Source organism: Clupea harengus, chromosome 17 (genome assembly GCF_900700415.2).
Source record: "Clupea harengus chromosome 17, Ch_v2.0.2, whole genome shotgun sequence".
Taxonomy (NCBI): domain Eukaryota; kingdom Metazoa; phylum Chordata; class Actinopteri; order Clupeiformes; family Clupeidae; genus Clupea; species Clupea harengus.
The window spans coordinates 11,837,320-11,855,984 of NC_045168.1; the positions used below are offsets into that span (position 1 = coordinate 11,837,320).

General features: G+C 42.6%; 1 protein-coding gene across 1 annotated transcript; it reads right to left on the bottom strand.

The window, feature by feature from the left end:
• Nucleotides 1-1,539: 1,539 nt before the first annotated feature.
• On the bottom strand, nt 1,540-1,912 carry LOC105895817 (histone H4). The gene has a single exon (XM_012822504.3). The coding sequence runs from the start codon at nt 1,878-1,880 to the stop codon at nt 1,569-1,571; it is 312 nt and encodes a 103-aa protein (XP_012677958.1). The 5' UTR covers nt 1,881-1,912; the 3' UTR covers nt 1,540-1,568.
• Between the last annotated feature and the right edge of the window lie 16,753 nt (nt 1,913-18,665).

Consider the following 18,665-nt stretch of genomic DNA (forward strand, 5'->3'; position numbering starts at 1 on the left):
TATGAATTTCCAAAAAGAATACTAAAACAATTAAAGCAGGTAGCGATAGGCTACACGATTTGAACATTTGCTAGCGGCTAGCTAGCCAGTGATTTGTATGGTGTTACTCGCTTTTTAGTGCGGCCGTCATTGGCCATCATAGGCGTTTGTTGTGCCCTTGTCCCCCTATGGATATTAGCCCTTGATGAGAGTTCAACTGCACCTTGTCGCAAAGTTGTGTCATGCTTTTTCTTTGGGTTAGGATAGCTTGGCTAGTTGGCTATTAGGTTCGGTTCTGAGTGAAGGCTAAACTGCTTGGCTGTGTCCTTTAAGTTAGCTTAGTTAATTTGTTTGTTTCAGGCTGAAATGTCAGACTGAATAGCGAAAAAACAGATCATAAATAAACACTAACCTTCTCACACATTCTAGCGATGGCGCTTTGGTGGACAGCTTATTAACTACAACAATGATCCTTTAGAAAACCATTTTAACAATCACCAATATTGTAGGTGTCGATTTTTGACGTTCACTGACGTGCACTTCACGAGAGAATCGTAGAATGCCCTATCACGCCTCATAATTCCATGTATCATTGATTGGCTACAGTGTCTTTGAGTAGTCTTGTGAGTTATATAGTCTCATATTGCAATGCGTTTGTCAGGAGATGAAAAAATATTAAAAGTAATATATTTTATTTTTACACTGACGAGACGGAGCTGAGCTCCGGCGGGGTTTGTTGTAGACATAAGGAGGCGGAGCTGAGCTCCGGAGCGCTCCGGCCAATTTAACCTCTGTATATGTATATATATAAACTCACATTAGTTTGCGTAATCAATTACTTGTTTTTTCTTCCGTTTTTGTTGGAGAGATTCTTCATTTTTACGCCAATATAAATGTCAGTTGTGGTATAGCCCAATGTAATATTAACAGATCAGCAGTTTAGTCATCTACCCGCACTTTTCGGTGAAAGGAAGAAAGAGATAGATATGTAAATATTACCACTGGTTTTGGATTACAAATTTTTGTGTGACTGATCACTTAATTTCTCGTTTTGCTGGAGAGATTGTTTATTTTTTACGCCAATATGAATGTGAGTTGTAGCGAAAGCTCAATGTACTATGAACCAAGTTTCCAAGTGTCATACATTCACAAAAATGCTTCTGTCGAAAGCGAACCATAATTTTACGGCAGCAAAAATGTCATTCTTTAGCGCCTTCACGGCGTCGCACCGTACGCATCCTGGCGAGGTGTGGGTCTGTTTTGAAGGAGTTCTTGCTTTTATATTACACCATTAAATGCAGGATAGCTTACGCACAGAAATGAATGACCTGATCTAATCACGCTAAAAGGCAGGTCTTATATGATGTGCCAAATAGCCTGATCGTGAACTCAGGATTTCAGTGTGCTCATGAGAATCGATAAAATTTACTGACTGATTATTTTTGTTACTATAGTCCTAAATCATGGGTAACACTTAGATAGTGCGGGTTGGTGTTATGACAACATCAATGATGGGATACAGCCTTTGCAAAGCAATTGGGTGGCTCTTAAAAAGCCTTTTGGTTCAGTTTGAATGCGTGATCAAATCTTTAACCGCCGAAGCCGTACAGAGTGCGGCCCTGACGCTTCAGAGCATAGACCACATCCATGGCGGTCACGGTCTTTCTCTTAGCGTGTTCGGTGTACGTGACGGCATCCCGGATCACATTTTCAAGGAAAACCTTCAGCACACCACGAGTCTCTTCGTAGATGAGGCCGGATATACGCTTCACACCACCACGGCGAGCCAGACGACGAATTGCAGGCTTGGTAATGCCCTGGATGTTATCACGAAGGACCTTGCGATGACGCTTAGCGCCTCCCTTACCTAGTCCTTTGCCTCCTTTTCCTCTGCCAGACATGATTTCAAAGTGTCTTCTACTTTGTTAAAGTCAAAAGTAATAAACATTTTCGCCGCGGTGAGCGTAGTCATTCTCAATGAGAGGACGCTGGTGAAGACTACTAAACACTCCCCTTTGCTTGTCCCTCCTTCTTTGAAAGGAGAGTACGCACACATGTAAAGTAAAGTACGTCAATAATACACGCCCTCTCGTGGATTCCATATAATTTGCTTCGAGTTTGAAAAACGGTTTTACTCTACTTTGGCAGATTAGGCCGGGAAATGCCGTGAAATTCCTGCTGGCTGCAAACAAAAAAAATCTAAAATTGAATTATTGTGACTAATGTGAAATGACAATTTCAGAATCACCAAGAAAAGAAAACATTTTGGTTGTCACTTTGGTTAACACACGGGTATCATTGTGATATTCTGAAAAATCCAGTCCCCAGTAAAATGAATTATTATTATATATTTTTTCTACCAAAGCCATACCAGGAGGTAACACAATGCACTTTACAGAAGGAAATGGGGGGGGGGGGGGTATTGACTAAAATAGTCAATACTGTGAGGGTGTTGCACAAAAGTTGAAGTGATGGTTACAGAGGTTGATATTGATAGCTGTAGTTTGAATTTTGTTATCCATTGTTAAATAAATGGAAAAAAAAATTGTAGGTTTTGATGGAAATGTTCGGTTTTGATGGGTGTGTGATACGTTTTGGGAAGGTGGTGTCATTCTGCAAACATCATATAGTGTTTTGGTCATTTCAGCTTCTGTTAAGGGCTGTGTGTGAGCTGTTTTGAAAAAGTAAACAGTGAATGGAAAAATGTGTCAAAGCAATCGAGAAAAACTGTAATAAAGTGTGTTCCTGCAATTCCCTTTTTTCTTCCCAGACCTCTTCTATACTAATAAAGCGTGTTCCTGCAATCCCTGCTCCTCTTTTTTCCCCCAGACCTCTTTGTTTGGATTCCCAGTCCAGTGACTGAAGGCAGTGAGGTGAAGCTGAGCTGCAGAAACACCTGCAGAGGAGAGCAACGCCACTCACCTGCAGACGGGAGAGAAACGCCACACACCTGCAGACGGGAGAGCAACGCCACAGTGACATGGAGAAAGAATGGAGAATATGTACCCAGTAAACAACTCTGAGCTTCTGCTCCAGAGAGTCAGTATCGAGGATGAGGGCCACTATTCCTGTGTACTGAAGGGTTATGAGCAGTGGCGGTTGGTGATTTTTTTTTGGGGGGGGGGGCGCAGTTGGGCGGCGCGGTTAAAATAGCACTCCACAATGAGAAGAAAAGAGTTTGAGTAGAATATAAAAAAAAAAAAAAAAAAAAAGCTTTATTTCAACAACACACAGTGCTCAACACTATCCAATAACAACCATCAAATAAACTGTAACTTTGGGCATGAGAGGTTCAGAGCAGAATGGTTTCAGAGGTTTACAGAATAAAACAGGTGCCCACACCCTCATTTACATTTAGTCATTTAGCAGATGCTAAACCCTCACATGAAAGAGGTTTAGAGCACAAGAGATTCAGAAAGAGATATCACATTTTACATTGGGTGTTTGACAAGAGTAGGCCCCACTACTTATAAAGAAATTTAGCCCTCCTCTTTTCAAGTTGGCAAATCTCTCAATAACTTTTCCCTCACAACAGCCAGCATACAGTCAAGTTCATTCTGGACTGTTTTGGATGTTCCCTTAAACACAGATGCTCTTTCAGTGCACTGTCAAGTGAGGCAACGACGTCCACCAAGCCACGGAATATCCCTGGGTTATCCGAGTTCTTGCGCTCATCATGACCACACAGGGCCAACTCAAATGCACCACAGAACTTCACACAGTCTATTATTCTTGAGAGAATGTGTCTTTTTCCTTACTTCTTCATTGTGTCATTTCTGCACTCTTTCTTTCTTTTTCTTTCATTTTGTTATATTTCTAATGTAAAGTAGTATTTATTTATTGTTACACCAGGTTCTATTGCTCGTAGCTTGAATATTCTCTCCCTTGTACGTCGCTTTGGACAAAAGCGTCTGCTAAATGACTAAATGTAAATGTGTTTTCGAATGCCAATTCGGTACCCTGCGTCGAGCTGCTTTGCTATACTCAGTCTTCCAAAGAGGCTTAGCTTCAGGCTGTTAGTAAGATGGCTGCGGCAAGATTCGTGCTTCTTACATTTATCGTTGAAGTGCTTTAGATCCTTCATCCCCGTTGCAGTCCAGATTGTTTCAGTCCCAGGACTTTGGAACAGGCAGGGGAAACAAAAAAACGCATTACTCAATGAACAACCAGCTAACCAGCTCTGGTTAGCATACAGGCTTGAGGAGAAGCTACGGGTGTACGTCCTCCGCGGTCGATGCTCTGCTGCTGCATTTTTAAATCCGGACGTTCGGGTCCCATGTCTTTCAGTCTCTTCTTGTCGACATCTGATCGTCGATTGAAAGGTGTTTCACGAAGAGATACCACAGAGTTGTCCGTTGCCATACTCACAGAATCAAAGTCTCTGCTAGCTATGTTGCTCTCCTAGATACGTGAGATTTATACGGGATGTGAGGGAATGATAAAGGTCTCTGATTCGACGAATAGTCCAATCGCGTTGAAATAAGAAACGATGTCATTGGCTAGGGCGCAAAATGTTGCGCCCCAGGATCGAACTTTCATCCGCCAATGAGAAGCTGTCCTTGCTCAAATGTTTCAGAAAAGTATGAGAGCTCCCATTGACTTCCATTTGGCCGGCGCCCCTCCACGGAGGAGTGGCTTATCTCAGTGATAACGAATGGCAATATATTATATTTGGTCACATTTAAGTGGTTGTTGACAGGGGCTTACGGTCTCCCACACACATTTAACGCGTTAACACAGTACATTTCTTATTTTGATTGTTTGGTATATAATGTTTTTTGACTTTTTTTTTTTTTTCATCTCAAAATTTTAGGAGGGGCGGCGCCCTTGCGCCCTGTATTGACGCACCGCCACTGGTTATGAGGCACATCCATATACACCAGTGAAGCTTAATGTCACAGGTGAGTACAAAATTAACTTAAATGAAAAGGAAATGTTTGATGTGCAGAGCACATGAACAATTTTGCAAGCCAATTTATAATTTATTAGAGAAATTTGATCTGCTGTTTCGTTTCAAGTTCCACCAAAGAACACATCAGTTTCTGTCAGCCCATCTCATGATGTCCTTGTGGGAGATACGGTGAATATGTCCTGCAGCAGTGATGCCAACCCACCAGTGGAGATCTACACCTGGTTTAAGGTGGGTGAGTCCACTCCAGTAGGATCAGGACAGCATTACAGCATCACTAACATCAGATCTGAGGATAAAGGACAGTAGTACTGTGAGGCCAGGAATAAATATGGAGCTTATCACTCTACTGCTGTGTCCATCACAGTTGGGGGAATGGAGCTGGGAATTCTACCATACCGATTGTCACTGGTAGATGTCCTTTTCATTGGATGTGAATCCCACAATTATTGCCACATTTTAGTTTTTTTTGTTTTGTCTCATGCCTCATTGCATTTTTAATTTTTGTTTTGTTATATTTGCAGTCCCTAACAACTATTTATTGTTTTCCATCATTGGAGTCATTGCGGTTGGAATTGTGTGCGACTCATGCGCAATCCACAGGATGAGGTGGGTGCTGCAGTCAAATCCATAAACCGACCTGTCAATCAATCATTATATCTAATACATATATTCCTGACATGTTGGGTTCTTTCCTCTGGAAGGAGAAATGAGGAAGAGGTCAGTGGAAGTTTTCACATTCTCAATGCCACTGGATTTATGTGCTGAGGCTGCTGGAGGAGCAGAGGATGATGTTCAGTACTCCACCCGAGACTGCAGGAGGATCAGAGGATGATGTTCAGTACTCCACCATCCAGCCCCAGCGCTCCAGAGAGACTGCAGGCACTTAGGAGGATGAGGAAGCCCAGTATGACACCGTTTACCCCATCAGACCCGGACGATCAGATATACAGTGGCATCTGTCATTAGGACATTCGACAAGGAAACGGGTTAAAAAAATTGTCTACAGTTACAGTAATCAGTTGCTTATTGTATGCACCATATCAGCAGTTTTGATACTCCTTCCTGTAACATTTTACAGTAGGTTATTTGTGGTTTATTCTATGTATTTTGTTTTACATAGAATAGAATAAAATAGAATAGAATAGAATAGACTTTATTTGTCATTGTGCATTAGATACACAACGAAATTGGCTTGTGCAACCACTAAATAAACCAATGCTTACATCCACATCCACCCTTCAACCGCACTAAAGCACATTAAAGCATGCTTGCAACCCCACACACTCACACATACATATATTAAAAACATAAATAGGGAGATCATCAAGACATCATATATGGCACAGAGTGAGAGTGCAGTTGTGCTGGGTGGAGGGTAGGAGGGTTGAGTGGTTATTTAGTTCTGTGATGGCCCTGGTGATGAAACTGTTCTGCAGTCTGGAGGTGCGGGCTGTAGTGGCCCGGTAGCGCCTGCCAGAGGGGAGCAGGGTGAAATGCCACATGCCCCGCGGAGCCAGCGTGTCCTAAAGATGTCGTCCAGGGGAGGCAGTGGAAGTCCAATTATTCTCTCAGCAGACCTTATGACCCAACTGAGGGATTCCCTGTCCTTGTCTCTGCAGTTGACGTACCATGCAGTGATACAGTATGTGATGACACTTTCAATGCAACAGTGGTAAAAAGACTTAAGCAGCTCGGGAGACAGGTTGTTTCTCTTCAGTGTTCGCAAGAAGTAGAGCCGCTGCTGTGCTTTCTTGACTGTGGCGGTTGTGTTCATCTCCCATTTCAGGTCCTCTGAGAGCATAACCCCCAGGAACTTAAAGCAGGAGGTCCTCTCCACTTCCTCACCATTGATGATGAGGGGTTGAGGGTTCGCCTTTCGCGAATAGGATTGAGGTTCGAGAACGACAAGGAGGAAGGGGGCCTTTATTCATGCAAGAACAAGAGAGAGAGATCATAAACATGGTTTTGGCCAATAAAGGCCCAAGAGGCTAAGAGAAATTCAAGCCAACATTATCTGTGACCATGCCATTTTCACTAATGTCCATCAGGTCTCTCATCCTCAACTTTATCGAGTGCCTTATGAGCGGAATTCAGAGAGGGTCAAATGCAAGGGTCTCAAACTCAAATTACCCGGGGCCGATTAGCGTCCAGTCTGGTCAGTGGGGGGCCAGATTTTTTTTTATCTGTTGGCTTGCCTATCACAAAACTGTAGAAACCACTTTTGAGTGTTGCAAATGTACCATGTGTGATCAGTGGTGCAATGGTTAGTGTTGTTGAATAACAAGTAGCTGACCTGGGAGTAGTCTTTAGAGGTGGGTATGTGTCATAATTGGAGTAATGAGGGGTCATAAAGGTCATAAAGGGTTATTAATATGACAATTTGGATGGATGGTTAGTTTTGATCTAGGTTTGGGTGACAGGTTGCTTGTCATTTTGGATGGATGAGACAGGTCCTCTGCCCTTTCTCCCCCTCCACACAGGCAGTTGACCCCCCACAAATGGTGGGAATCGCTTTGATAGTAAGGTGTTATCTGAGAGGGTGAGATTTTCCCGGCGTAGCAATGGTGTTTCTGACCAGGTGTATCCTGTTGGCATAGCAGGGGTCAGGAAGACTGGCTGATCTAGGCGTGAGCACGGGGTTGATAACAGAAATTTGGTGTTGAATGATGTCGTAAACCGGGGTTACCCAAGTAAACCATATGGCTTATCAAAAAGGGTGATGAATAATAAAAAAAGCAAATGGCCTCACCACACACACACACACACACACACACACATGACGTAGTGAAGACCGACCCAGTAAAAGGGTTGGGTTTCTTTTAGCCTGTGTATAAAGAGTCTAGATGCCAGATCTACAAAGCTAGGAGTTAAAGCATTTGAGATAGTGCTAAAAAGACTATAATGGCTGCTGCAATGAATAGTGGTTCAACTGTGACCACACCGACTAGCATTATCAGTAGGGACTCTGAAATAACTGGCGCGCCTAGAAAAAGAACAAATCCACAGGCTTGTAACACTAGATTGGTATTATCAGTACCAGGTAGTCTGAGATATGAATGGCATTACCTGACGGTCTCATAGCTGGCTATATTTTTGATGATACAGAGCGCTGTGTGACACTATATAAGTTGGCCGAGCCAGGGCTGGCATTTACAAACGATATGCCACATATTACCTATAGTGCTGAGGGCTGGAAAATGTCTAGGGCTAAAATCTGGAAAGACATGGGTATGGCGAAAGCGGATGGGGATCGTGTTTTCAAGAATATTGATACCTTGTTTAAATGGTTTCTGCTTGAAGACCGCCTCGCGGGGGTTAAAATACGGTTATTCTGATATCCATGATGTGGATAGCGTCACAGGGAGCCCCCCTACAGTGACGTACACACCCCTTTTCAAACGTTGAAAAAGGGGGCTCAACCGATCCATGCCGTTACAGAAATTACCATGCCTTCTACGACTACTGGCCTCACAACAGCAATGATGGATTCCGGAGCCGCAACAGTCAATGATACTATGGAAGACACAGCCTCCGAAACCATCGTTACAGCAGCTGACCTACCATCCGGAATCGATCAGGAGTGTATATACATGACTTCGGAAGACGAGTCAGATGGTGAGGCCGCAAACTCCACATCGCCTGATGACACCCCAATCATGATGACCCGCAGGATGCCTAGCAAGGGGCCTACAACCTTTGAATTGCCCATCAGACGGAATGCGACTGGGGAGGGCAACTATGCGGCTTGGGCTACGTGCAACCCGGCTGTTTTCAGCGTTGCTACGGACTCATCAAGCAATGATATCAGCGCAGGCGGTTCAAATGGTATGCCGCCTACCGCCATAATCACAATGTCAGAGCTATCACCCAAAATCATCAAAGCATGTGTATTTGTCATGTTAAATCGTGTTATCACCAAAATGCTACAGGAGGTTTGTAATGGCTGTGTTGTGGATCATCCGAGCCAACTACAGCATCGATGTCTTTTTGAAGAGGCCTCGATGTTCTATACCGACAACAGCGACCGGGTTAAAACCAGACTTTATCAAACGTCTATGTTGCAGGTCCTGACACACGTCTGTACTACAAAAGGGGTCATACCACTCAAGCTAAGAATGCTAGGGGCGGTGGATATGATCCTCTGGGAGCTGGCAGAGTGTGAGGTTGGTGACTACTACATCGACGCGCCTTACGACTTCATCGACGGTCGCATTGGAGCCGTTATTACAGCAGCGATGGACGCATGCTGGCGGCTGCATTGAAGTATCACTCGCGACCTGGAGGGTCATGAAAAAGCAAACCTGAACACTGCTCCAAGATGGGGAATTATCTAGATCGAAACAAACGGGCAGCTGAGCATGTCAAGAGACGTGTGAAATATGAACTTTATGCATTGTTGTGTAATACAATAGTTAGTGATTCACGATATATTACTACAACTTTTGCAGTGTCTAGACACCGACTACTTGGTCTCAAAAAACAAATGTGTGCAGCCAGGACATTATCTACTGATTGGGTAGATATTGTACATAGAGGCGCTAATGTGACAAGACCGTGGCATATTTCATTACGGGTCATTTTAGAACACCTGATCTTGGGTCATCAGGGTGATTTCAAGCTGGGTCATATCATTGTTGTATGTACATATGTTGTCGATATATGTACCGCTAATCTGAGTAAAAGTAAAACGAGTGATGTTTACACAATAGTAGAGAGTTTGGTTGATACGCTGGTAGATAAACGTTCTGACACATGTATTACATTTTTTAAAATATTTGGATACTTATTGTAGATGATCACATTATTGTAAAAAGGTATCTCTGCCTATTTAATAAAACCATATGCTTGTATACGGTGTTGTGTCATTTGTTGTCAGATGTCTAACATGGCAGAACTTCTGAAAGCCGCTTACTACGATCCTTCAAGCGAGGGTTGCTACGGTGGCCGAGATCGTTTGAAAAACGCGGTGTTCAATGCCACAGGGGTCCAGGTACCAGCGAGCCAAGTGTCAGAATGGTTAGCGGGTGAGGAGGCCTACACACTACACAAAGCCACACGGATTAATTACAAAAGAAACAGAGTCATAGTATATGGTATAGACAGACAATTTCAAGCAGATCTTGTGGATATGACTATGTACTCAAAGGAGAATGACAACGTTAAATCCTGATGACGTGCATAGATGTCTTCAGTAAATATGCGTGGATCCGTGTTTTAAAAACCAAGACTGGGGCAGAGGTTGCTAGGGTATTTGAAGATATTTTAAAAGAGGGCCGTGTGCCTCTGAAAATACAAACAGATCGGGGGAAAGAGTTTTTCAACAAACATTTTCAGAAAGTGCTGAGTGAACACAGCATACAACATTTCGCTACAGGGAGCGAATTAAAAGCCAGTGTTGTTGAGCGTTTCAATAGAACTATTAAAAGTAGAATGTGGCGGTATTTAACATCTGTCAATTCTAAACGTTATGTGGATACAATACAAGATCTGGTGTCCTCATATAAAATAGTAAACATCGAAGTATCAAGATGCGGCCTAGAGATGTATCGCGAGAAAACGAATCACAAGTGTTTAAAACATTGTACGGTATGAAAGATGCTAGTGACCCCATTGTGTTTAAATACAAAACAGGTGATATTGTCAGGATATCGAAAGCCAGAGCACCGTTCACCAAAGGTTATGAACAATCATTCACGCATGAATTTTTCACCATAACAGAATGTGTAGCGCGAAGACCACCGGTCTATAGGTTGAAAGACTATGACGGGGATATATAGACGGTTCATTTTATGAACCAGAATTACAGAAAATACATATTGATGTCGATAAACCCTTTAAAATGGAATCTATTTTAGAAAGAAAAAAAGAGGGGTCGATACATATGGTGTTAGTGAAATGGTTGGGCTGGCCTAGTAAGTTTAACAGTTGGATTCCTGAAAAAGACGTGGTTAACATTTAAAAGCCACGGTTTGGGGGCACCATAACTCATTGACATCAGCGAAGTTATGGATGACGGAGGTTTTTATGTAACGCTGCCGTGTAATGCATCTCAGAGTGTGTATAGCGACAATGAAATTTCCAAGTATCGAACTAATCTAGCTAGAGCCCTATTAATGAAAGGCCAATGGGAGGTAGGGTTATGTGAGTTTCAATATCCACGAACATGGGAAACATTTAGTCATGAGGATGCTAGGATAATCCTCACTGACAAAGTAAGCAAGGTGTCAACAGCCTTCATTCTGCGTGTGGGGTATTACGCAAAAATCCCTGATATACTTGACGAGATATATATAAAATTAGGTTATGATGATATTGTCAACAAGATATTTATTGTTGCAAAACAGGAGATGACGCTAGTGTTTTATGGGAACTCAGTAGAATTTTAGGCTTCGACGCGGCAGTGGTCATCGATCCAAACGTGACCTCTAGCAAGGGCAGAAAATATGCAGAGCACGTGGCTGATTTGTATGTGGGAATATGCATTATTTGTATATACTGACATCATAGAGTATCAAATCGTGGGTGATCACTTTGTGCCCCTCCTAAGATGTGTACAAATAAGCGGTAAAAACAAAGATACAATCACTATCAACTACGACAAACCACACTACGTACGTGTCTCTAAAAGACATATCAGTGATATAGCCATTGAAGTCAAGACGGATCAGAATTACAACGTGCCTTTTAAGTACGGGAAGGTCGTTGTAAAACTCCATTTTAGACCTGTGAAACAGACACATCATTTTTAAAACAATGAAGCCCTTCAGCATAGCAGCGGACCCTCAACGATATGTAGCCTATTATCATAACCAGGCTGGTGGCTTTATGCCAGGGTTTACTGGGGGACCACTATGTATGGGGCTGGTCTTGGGGGTTATTCAGGGGGCTTTTTCGCATGGCTATGCCTCTATTGAGAAAAGGAATCGGGATTGCTAAACCACATCTAAAAGCTGCTGCTAAAAATATTGTTGGTGATGTCATATCTAGGGTTGTGAATCATCGTGGAGACCAAGCCCAGGCTGGTTCAGGCATGCTTGTGATGAGTCGTACCAGTCGAAAAGACCTCCAGGGGTGCGGCGTGTCTCGACACAATAAAAAATAGGGGCAAACCTAAGAAACGCTCAGTGACTAAACGGAAGACGCCTGATGCACAACGTAGAAGCGCTAGTGTGAAAAAGAAGTTTAAAAATATATTCTGATTATGGCGCTAATACACGGATTGTCTGAAGAGTGCGTTAAGTCGGAGCTCGATCTTTTACAGTACCTATGACCCAAACAACGATTGAAAAATCGACTTATGTTGAGATATCACCTATAACAGCTTTGTCGGATACATCGCCCCTGGAATTTTTCATTGCCGGGAATGGTGATGACTATATAGATTTGAATAACACACTTTTGTATACAAGGATCAAAATCACAAAACCGGATGGCTCGAATATTGATGCGGCGCCAAGGTGGGGTTAGTGAATTATCCAGGCTCAACAATATTCTCACAGGTTGACGTCTCATTGGGTGATCGACTGATCTCACAGGGTCAAATACCTATCCATATCGCTGCATCATAGAATGTCTCATGAATTATGACAGACAGACTCTGGAATCGCTATTCTCGGCGGGTTTGTTTTACAAAGACACAGCCGGTCGTATGGACATAGCAGACCCCCTAGGAGCTAACATGGGGCTGCGGAAGAGAGCCACATTCACAGCAAACAGTAGAATTGTAGAACTATTAACCCCCATACATAGTGATATCTTTTTTCAAGAAAAACTGATGTTGAATAATGTGGATATCAGAATCAGATTGACCCGGGCAAAGGATGAGTTCTGTCTAATGAGGGCTGATGATGTGGACTATAAAATTAGTATGGTTTCGGCGTCACTATTTGTGAAAAAAACATCTGTATCAGCAGCCGTAAGACTTGGACACGCGCATGCCCTGCTATCTGCAACAGCTAAATACCCTGTTGACCGGGTCTGTCTAAAGAATTTCTCAATACCCACTGGCACTAGGGTTGCCAATCAAGAAAATCTCTTTCTGGGGACCTTACCCAAATCTATTATAATAGCAATGGTTGATAATGATGCATTTACAGGCGCCTATGATAAGAATCCATTTGCCTTCAACAATTATGATTTAGAATTTCTGGCTCTATATGTGGATGGGTTACAGCAGCCAGCAAAGCCTTTACAACCTCAGTATTTACAGGGGGCTGCTGTGCGAGAATTTTACCAGCTGGCCTTAGCCACAGGCAGACATTTAAAAAATAGGGCCATGTTGATAGACCGTGAAGATTTTTTACACGGTTATACCCTATACGCCTTCAATCTCTCACCTGACGAAGAGTGTGGTCAACATCTATCATTAATTAAGTCGGGTAACATCAGATTAGAAACCCGATTCAGGCAACCACTACGCAGCACTATAAATTTAATAGTTTATGCCATATTTGACAGTATAATAGAGGTCTCAAATCGTAGACAGGTACTAATTGATTATTACTGAGGCCATGAATACACTACAACTATCGGCGATTATGGCGAAATTTTCCAAAAACAGCCATTTCCTTGGGGTTTTAGCATGCGATCAACTACCTCGCAACCCATTACAGCGACTACCGGTGTCTGTTATAATCAACACCCATAACTCAGACCAGGCTGGTGAGCATTGGCTCGCTGTATACATAACCGATGCCAGCCGGCTGTTTTTTCGACAGCTTTGGTAACAAACCAAACTCCCCACTGTTCCCCACAGCATCTACACATTTTTAAAAACTAACTGTTCTACCATACAATTCTCAAACAGACAGGTCCAAGACTATGCAGCCATCACATGTGGCGAGCATTGTGTCTTCTTTATCTATAACATGTTGAACGGTCTAAACTATATAGATGTAATGTCAAAATATTCTCATGATTTGTTAAGAAATGATAATATGGTTTCAACATTTGTGAAAAAGCTACAACCATGTAAATGTAGTTCTAATATGTTATGCTGCATCCAACATGTACAAGATGGGGCAAAGTTTTCTAACCAAATAAAACAATGAAAAAGACAAAAAACAACGGTTTAAGGGTTTTTATTGATGAAAAAATGAACATAAACATGGTTAAATGTCATATAGCAGGGTGATTTGATGCATTTACTGTTATACACAGAATACACATAATAGGCCTATTTACATATATTTCACAAAGGTTTTTTATTTTCATTATACAACACAAATACCCATAATCAATACATAATTAAAACTTTAACCACCGCGAAACATCTACATCATCTGATAAAAGGTCTGTTCTTGCTAAAACTCTACCAGGGGTAACATAACTGGTGTTGCAGGTCTTTTCAAAGATGCAACCAACTGTTGAACTTCCCTATTAGGAACTGTGGACATGGGTATATTTAACATTCCCATGGCGCTCAGAAATTCAACCCAACCCCGAGGCCTATGTCTAATCTTCTGAGGCGCTGTGGCACTTTTTACCAAATCAATTATATGTGTTCCAGGAACAATCATCTTGTTGAAAACAAATTCACCAGACTCAGTCCAGCATGCTGTATCTTGAGAGTCAAGCATCTTCTCTAATATATGCATGGCATTCTTTTTACATCTCAAGGGTATATTTTTTAAAATGGCTACAATCTTGGGGTCATCATCCACCCCACTGTTTGTAACTGGGGTTATTAATGGGGTAGCGAGACCCGTGTTTGCCTGGTCTTGGGGTACACTTAATTTTAAAGTGTTTGTCTCGAGAGCCCCCTGTTTAACCAGTGCCAAATATCTCTGCAACAGGGCCGTATACAGTTTAGCTTTTTCATGCTGCTCCATATCGGTCCTACTCAAAACATTTTTTATAGCTGTATCCAAATCGTTTTCGGCACTCTGTCTTAGATTGGGGTGTTTCATTATGCTTTAAGCTATCCAGCTGTTGCTGTCGAACCAAATACATTTTCTCAGCATACTCCATCCCTTTTAACCACGTCTTGATGCTATGAGGCTAGTTATAAATGGTATTGCCACACTCAGGAGGGGTAGGATAAAACCACCCTGTTGGTTAATTGTACGTCTTTTCTTCCCCACACCAATTTTCTTATCAGCTATAAGCTTGATCAATGACTTCTTTTTTACCAATCTTCTATATTGACCGCTTGTGAGGGGAATAGTACCTCGGAGAATGTTCAATGCTACTTCGCATAGAGACAGGATTAACTCATCTGATCCTGTTTGTAAAATGACCCGCCTTTGGTGCGGTTTAGCTTTAAGTAGTTTTTTCAAAAGCGACAAGTTTCGCCGCACCAGCCCTGACATGGTTGTATTTTAACCCTTTTTCTGGATGTAGACCACCGGATGTGCTGCAAGTAAATCTGTTCTGAGTCGGAATGACTCTGGTGTCTTAGTTTTATAATCAACCATGAGGTAGCCATGCGGTTTCTCTGTAGCATCTTTAAAACACTCCATAAAATATTTTGTATTACCAGGATACATTTGTCTAGCCAAGATGGCCACTTGGTTATTATCACGTACATTCTTAAATAATATTAGATAGTTTGTATTTAGACTGATAGTGCGGCTGGATTTACCTTGAAAAAACAGATTCTGACCAGATATATAACACTGAGATTACGATGGTGTACATATTGTGTAAATGCCTTTTCAACTTGCTCATTACTACTGGCATCTTTCATGACATCATCAATAACCAATAAATTGTTTTTGGACACTGGTAATAACACATCGTCATCTAGGGCTTTAGGGATCCCTTGTATGAAATTAATGGGTCTCATTTTCAACAGGTCGTCATAAAGAGGCTGCCAACAGTTATATATATATACAATATTATTAATTTTATTACAAATCACATGGTCAGCATACATTATTAACATTTTTACAAAATAGGTCTTCCCGAATTGGAGGGGCCACTGACCATACATGAAAAAGGGTGTTGTAGTCTGAAATCAAAATTATTAACAGCTGTCAAACCAGTATTAAACAAAGCCATTTTTAACATACCCCACAGACAATCAGTATCCGTATGGCAGCGTTGAGTAGTCAGGACATAACACACGCTTGTTGTACACAACTCTGAAGCGCTTAACCTACTTTATTTTTTAGAGTGAGGTCCTTCTTATTGCGCACAATATTGTCAGCCTGGGCTAGGATGTGGTGTGTGCTGTTGCGATTGATCACGTGATGATCAACCAGGTCAATCAGTAGGGTGTCTAACCTGATGAGTTTAGAATTTTCAGCATTCAGGGTGATGCCCTTAGCTTTCATACAAGTTTTACCCAGAGCTGTCCGGTATCCGTATGTTTTCGGCCTCCAGAACAGAACTCCACAATATGATCGCCTACACCCAGCTCATCTGTGAGATCCCCTAAATACGGCCCTAGTGGTGGTTCCCAATCACCATCTTTTGAAACAAAAATCACACTGTCAGTGTCACAGTACAACACCCTGTCGCCTAGCCTATCCATGACATTATACAGTTCAAGCCGGGCATGAGCCGTGGTGAACGCACCAATGAATACATTTATGTTGGAGGTCTGCCCTCCAACGCCGTCAGCATGACGCCACTGTACCAACGCCACATCCTCTGAGACAAATGAAAAATGAGTTATTTCATATTCGCTACCAAATATGTGTTTCGCAAATTGCTCAGGGTCTTTGAGAATTTCAGTTGTGGGAAGATTCACGCATAGAAAAGCGCCCCCAAAGGGTGTTACAAAGTAACTTGCTAATGGTTCTACGGGCAGGGTTGACAGCTATCTTGTGGGGGTTCAACCTAATCCCTTCCTTTTCAAAATAGTTGTCTACATAGGCCTGTTTCTCAACCTCCGACGTCACATGGGATGGATACCCGCTGGACTCCTGTTTAAATTGCAGGAATTTTTTCACATAGTCTGAAAACAGCGAATCTGATGTTTGTGGGGAAGTGCCAGACCTCATTCAATGTTAACAACTGTATAACCCTTCTCAACAGCCTTCAACAGTTCAAGAGTGACCCAACAACCTGAAAGAGCCCTTTCAGCATTGCTATGCGCACACGGTGTAAGCTGCTCCTCCATTTCTACACAGGTACAACACAGAAGGAAACATTAAACTTACCCCCGCTACGGTATGGGAGCACTGGGTGTAACAAGGCCCCTCGGGGGGGTAGACAGTGGCTTTGACCAACCCAAAATAATTTCTCAAGCGCGTCCAAAATCTTTCAGAATGATCTTGGGTGTCCTATAGGATATGTTTTTCGAGCCTGACAATAGGGGATAAAGACTTGTAAAATCAACATAGCAAATCTTTTCATCAGCTTGGGCTTTGTGGTACAATTTGTAAGCATTTGTCCTACCCCCAAAAAGACTCTCTCTGGGCTTCAACCGCTCGGGGTGTGTGTATGTGGTCATAAACGCAATAACATCACCATCATGTTGTTTGGACAGCTTCCACTCACACTCCCACATGATTTCAACCTTAACCCGTAGGCCTTAGACAATGTTTGTACTTTGTCATCAAACTGCTTTCTTAGGAGGCTGTATGGTACTTTTGACAGGGGATGGATATGGTGAGGCTTGTAACGACAGTCATGACCGTGGTGCATGCAGCCGTTAAATTCCAGCGCAAATCTCACACCACCCTCCTCATAGTACCCATCTAGGTGATATTTCCCAAACATGACCTCTCCCTCGCTTAAGGCATGGCTAACCTGGACCCCTCGGTGACTTTTCACAAATTCAAGCCATTCAATTGACACATTGGAGAAGGCTTTATGCTGATAAATGTAAGCATTGTTATGCGTCAACGCCAGTGTGTCTCTGGGGAGGAAGTGAGTCTTATACACAGCCATACAGCACGATGGTAGTGTAACTTGATTAAAGGGGTCTATGGCCGTAGACTCCATGAATTCATGGCGGTATTTAAGACATGCTTCACGTAGCAGAACCACATCATTTCTGCCATACGCATACAACTCCTTTTGAAAATCAAACACACCATCATGGATGCCACTGTACCACGCATCAAAACTCACTCTATCCTTGTCTGACATATTCCCATAACCATAGAACTTCTTATCAGGATAGGCACCCACATAATTATTGTTGGCTCTGATGTTGAAGAGATGTGGAAAATAGCCCTTATCGCTGGTGGTTAGGTTAAATGCCGCGGGGGTGTTAGCCAGCCGCATAGGTATGAAGGAATAACTATCTATAAACCGGTGTTTGAAGCGCTCCTCATACATGTATGTGACCCTACACCCTCCCATTATCACATGCGGGGTGACCCCAATGCTAGTGAAGTGCTCCAGAAGCAATATATTATCAAACCCTCCGGCATTGTGGGCCACCCATGTATGTCCAATGTACTTGGAACATCTAAAATGGTTTAAAAGCTTGCCTATACAACCATACCCCTCAGCTGTAAACTCATAACCACCGCAGGTTATGGCGCACGCAAAATTAGGCCTGTGCTTACCATCTTCATGCCGTGTCTCAAGATCATAGAATATATATCTGTTGTCGACCGTTTGGTGTTTGACAGGTTGTATGTAACACGTGTGGTTATCACCGGGGGTCAACCTCAACCTGCAATGGTGACACACCGCTTGGGCACACCTATGTGGTTTAGGTTGCTCCACAGACAGCATGTATCGTCTGTGACAGGTCTTGCAATATTTAGTGATATCACAAGGGGCTGCTAAAACACCGGTACGACCCCTGGGGACTTGTTGTTTGTGCTTCTGAAAACAGTAAGCAGACTTGCAATATCGGTTGCAATCACCA

Coding starts and splice junctions, on each gene's coding strand:
- LOC105895817 (XM_012822504.3), bottom strand. CDS start 1,880: ATGTCTGGCAGAGGAAAAGGAGGCAAAGGACTAGGTAAGGGAGGCGCT.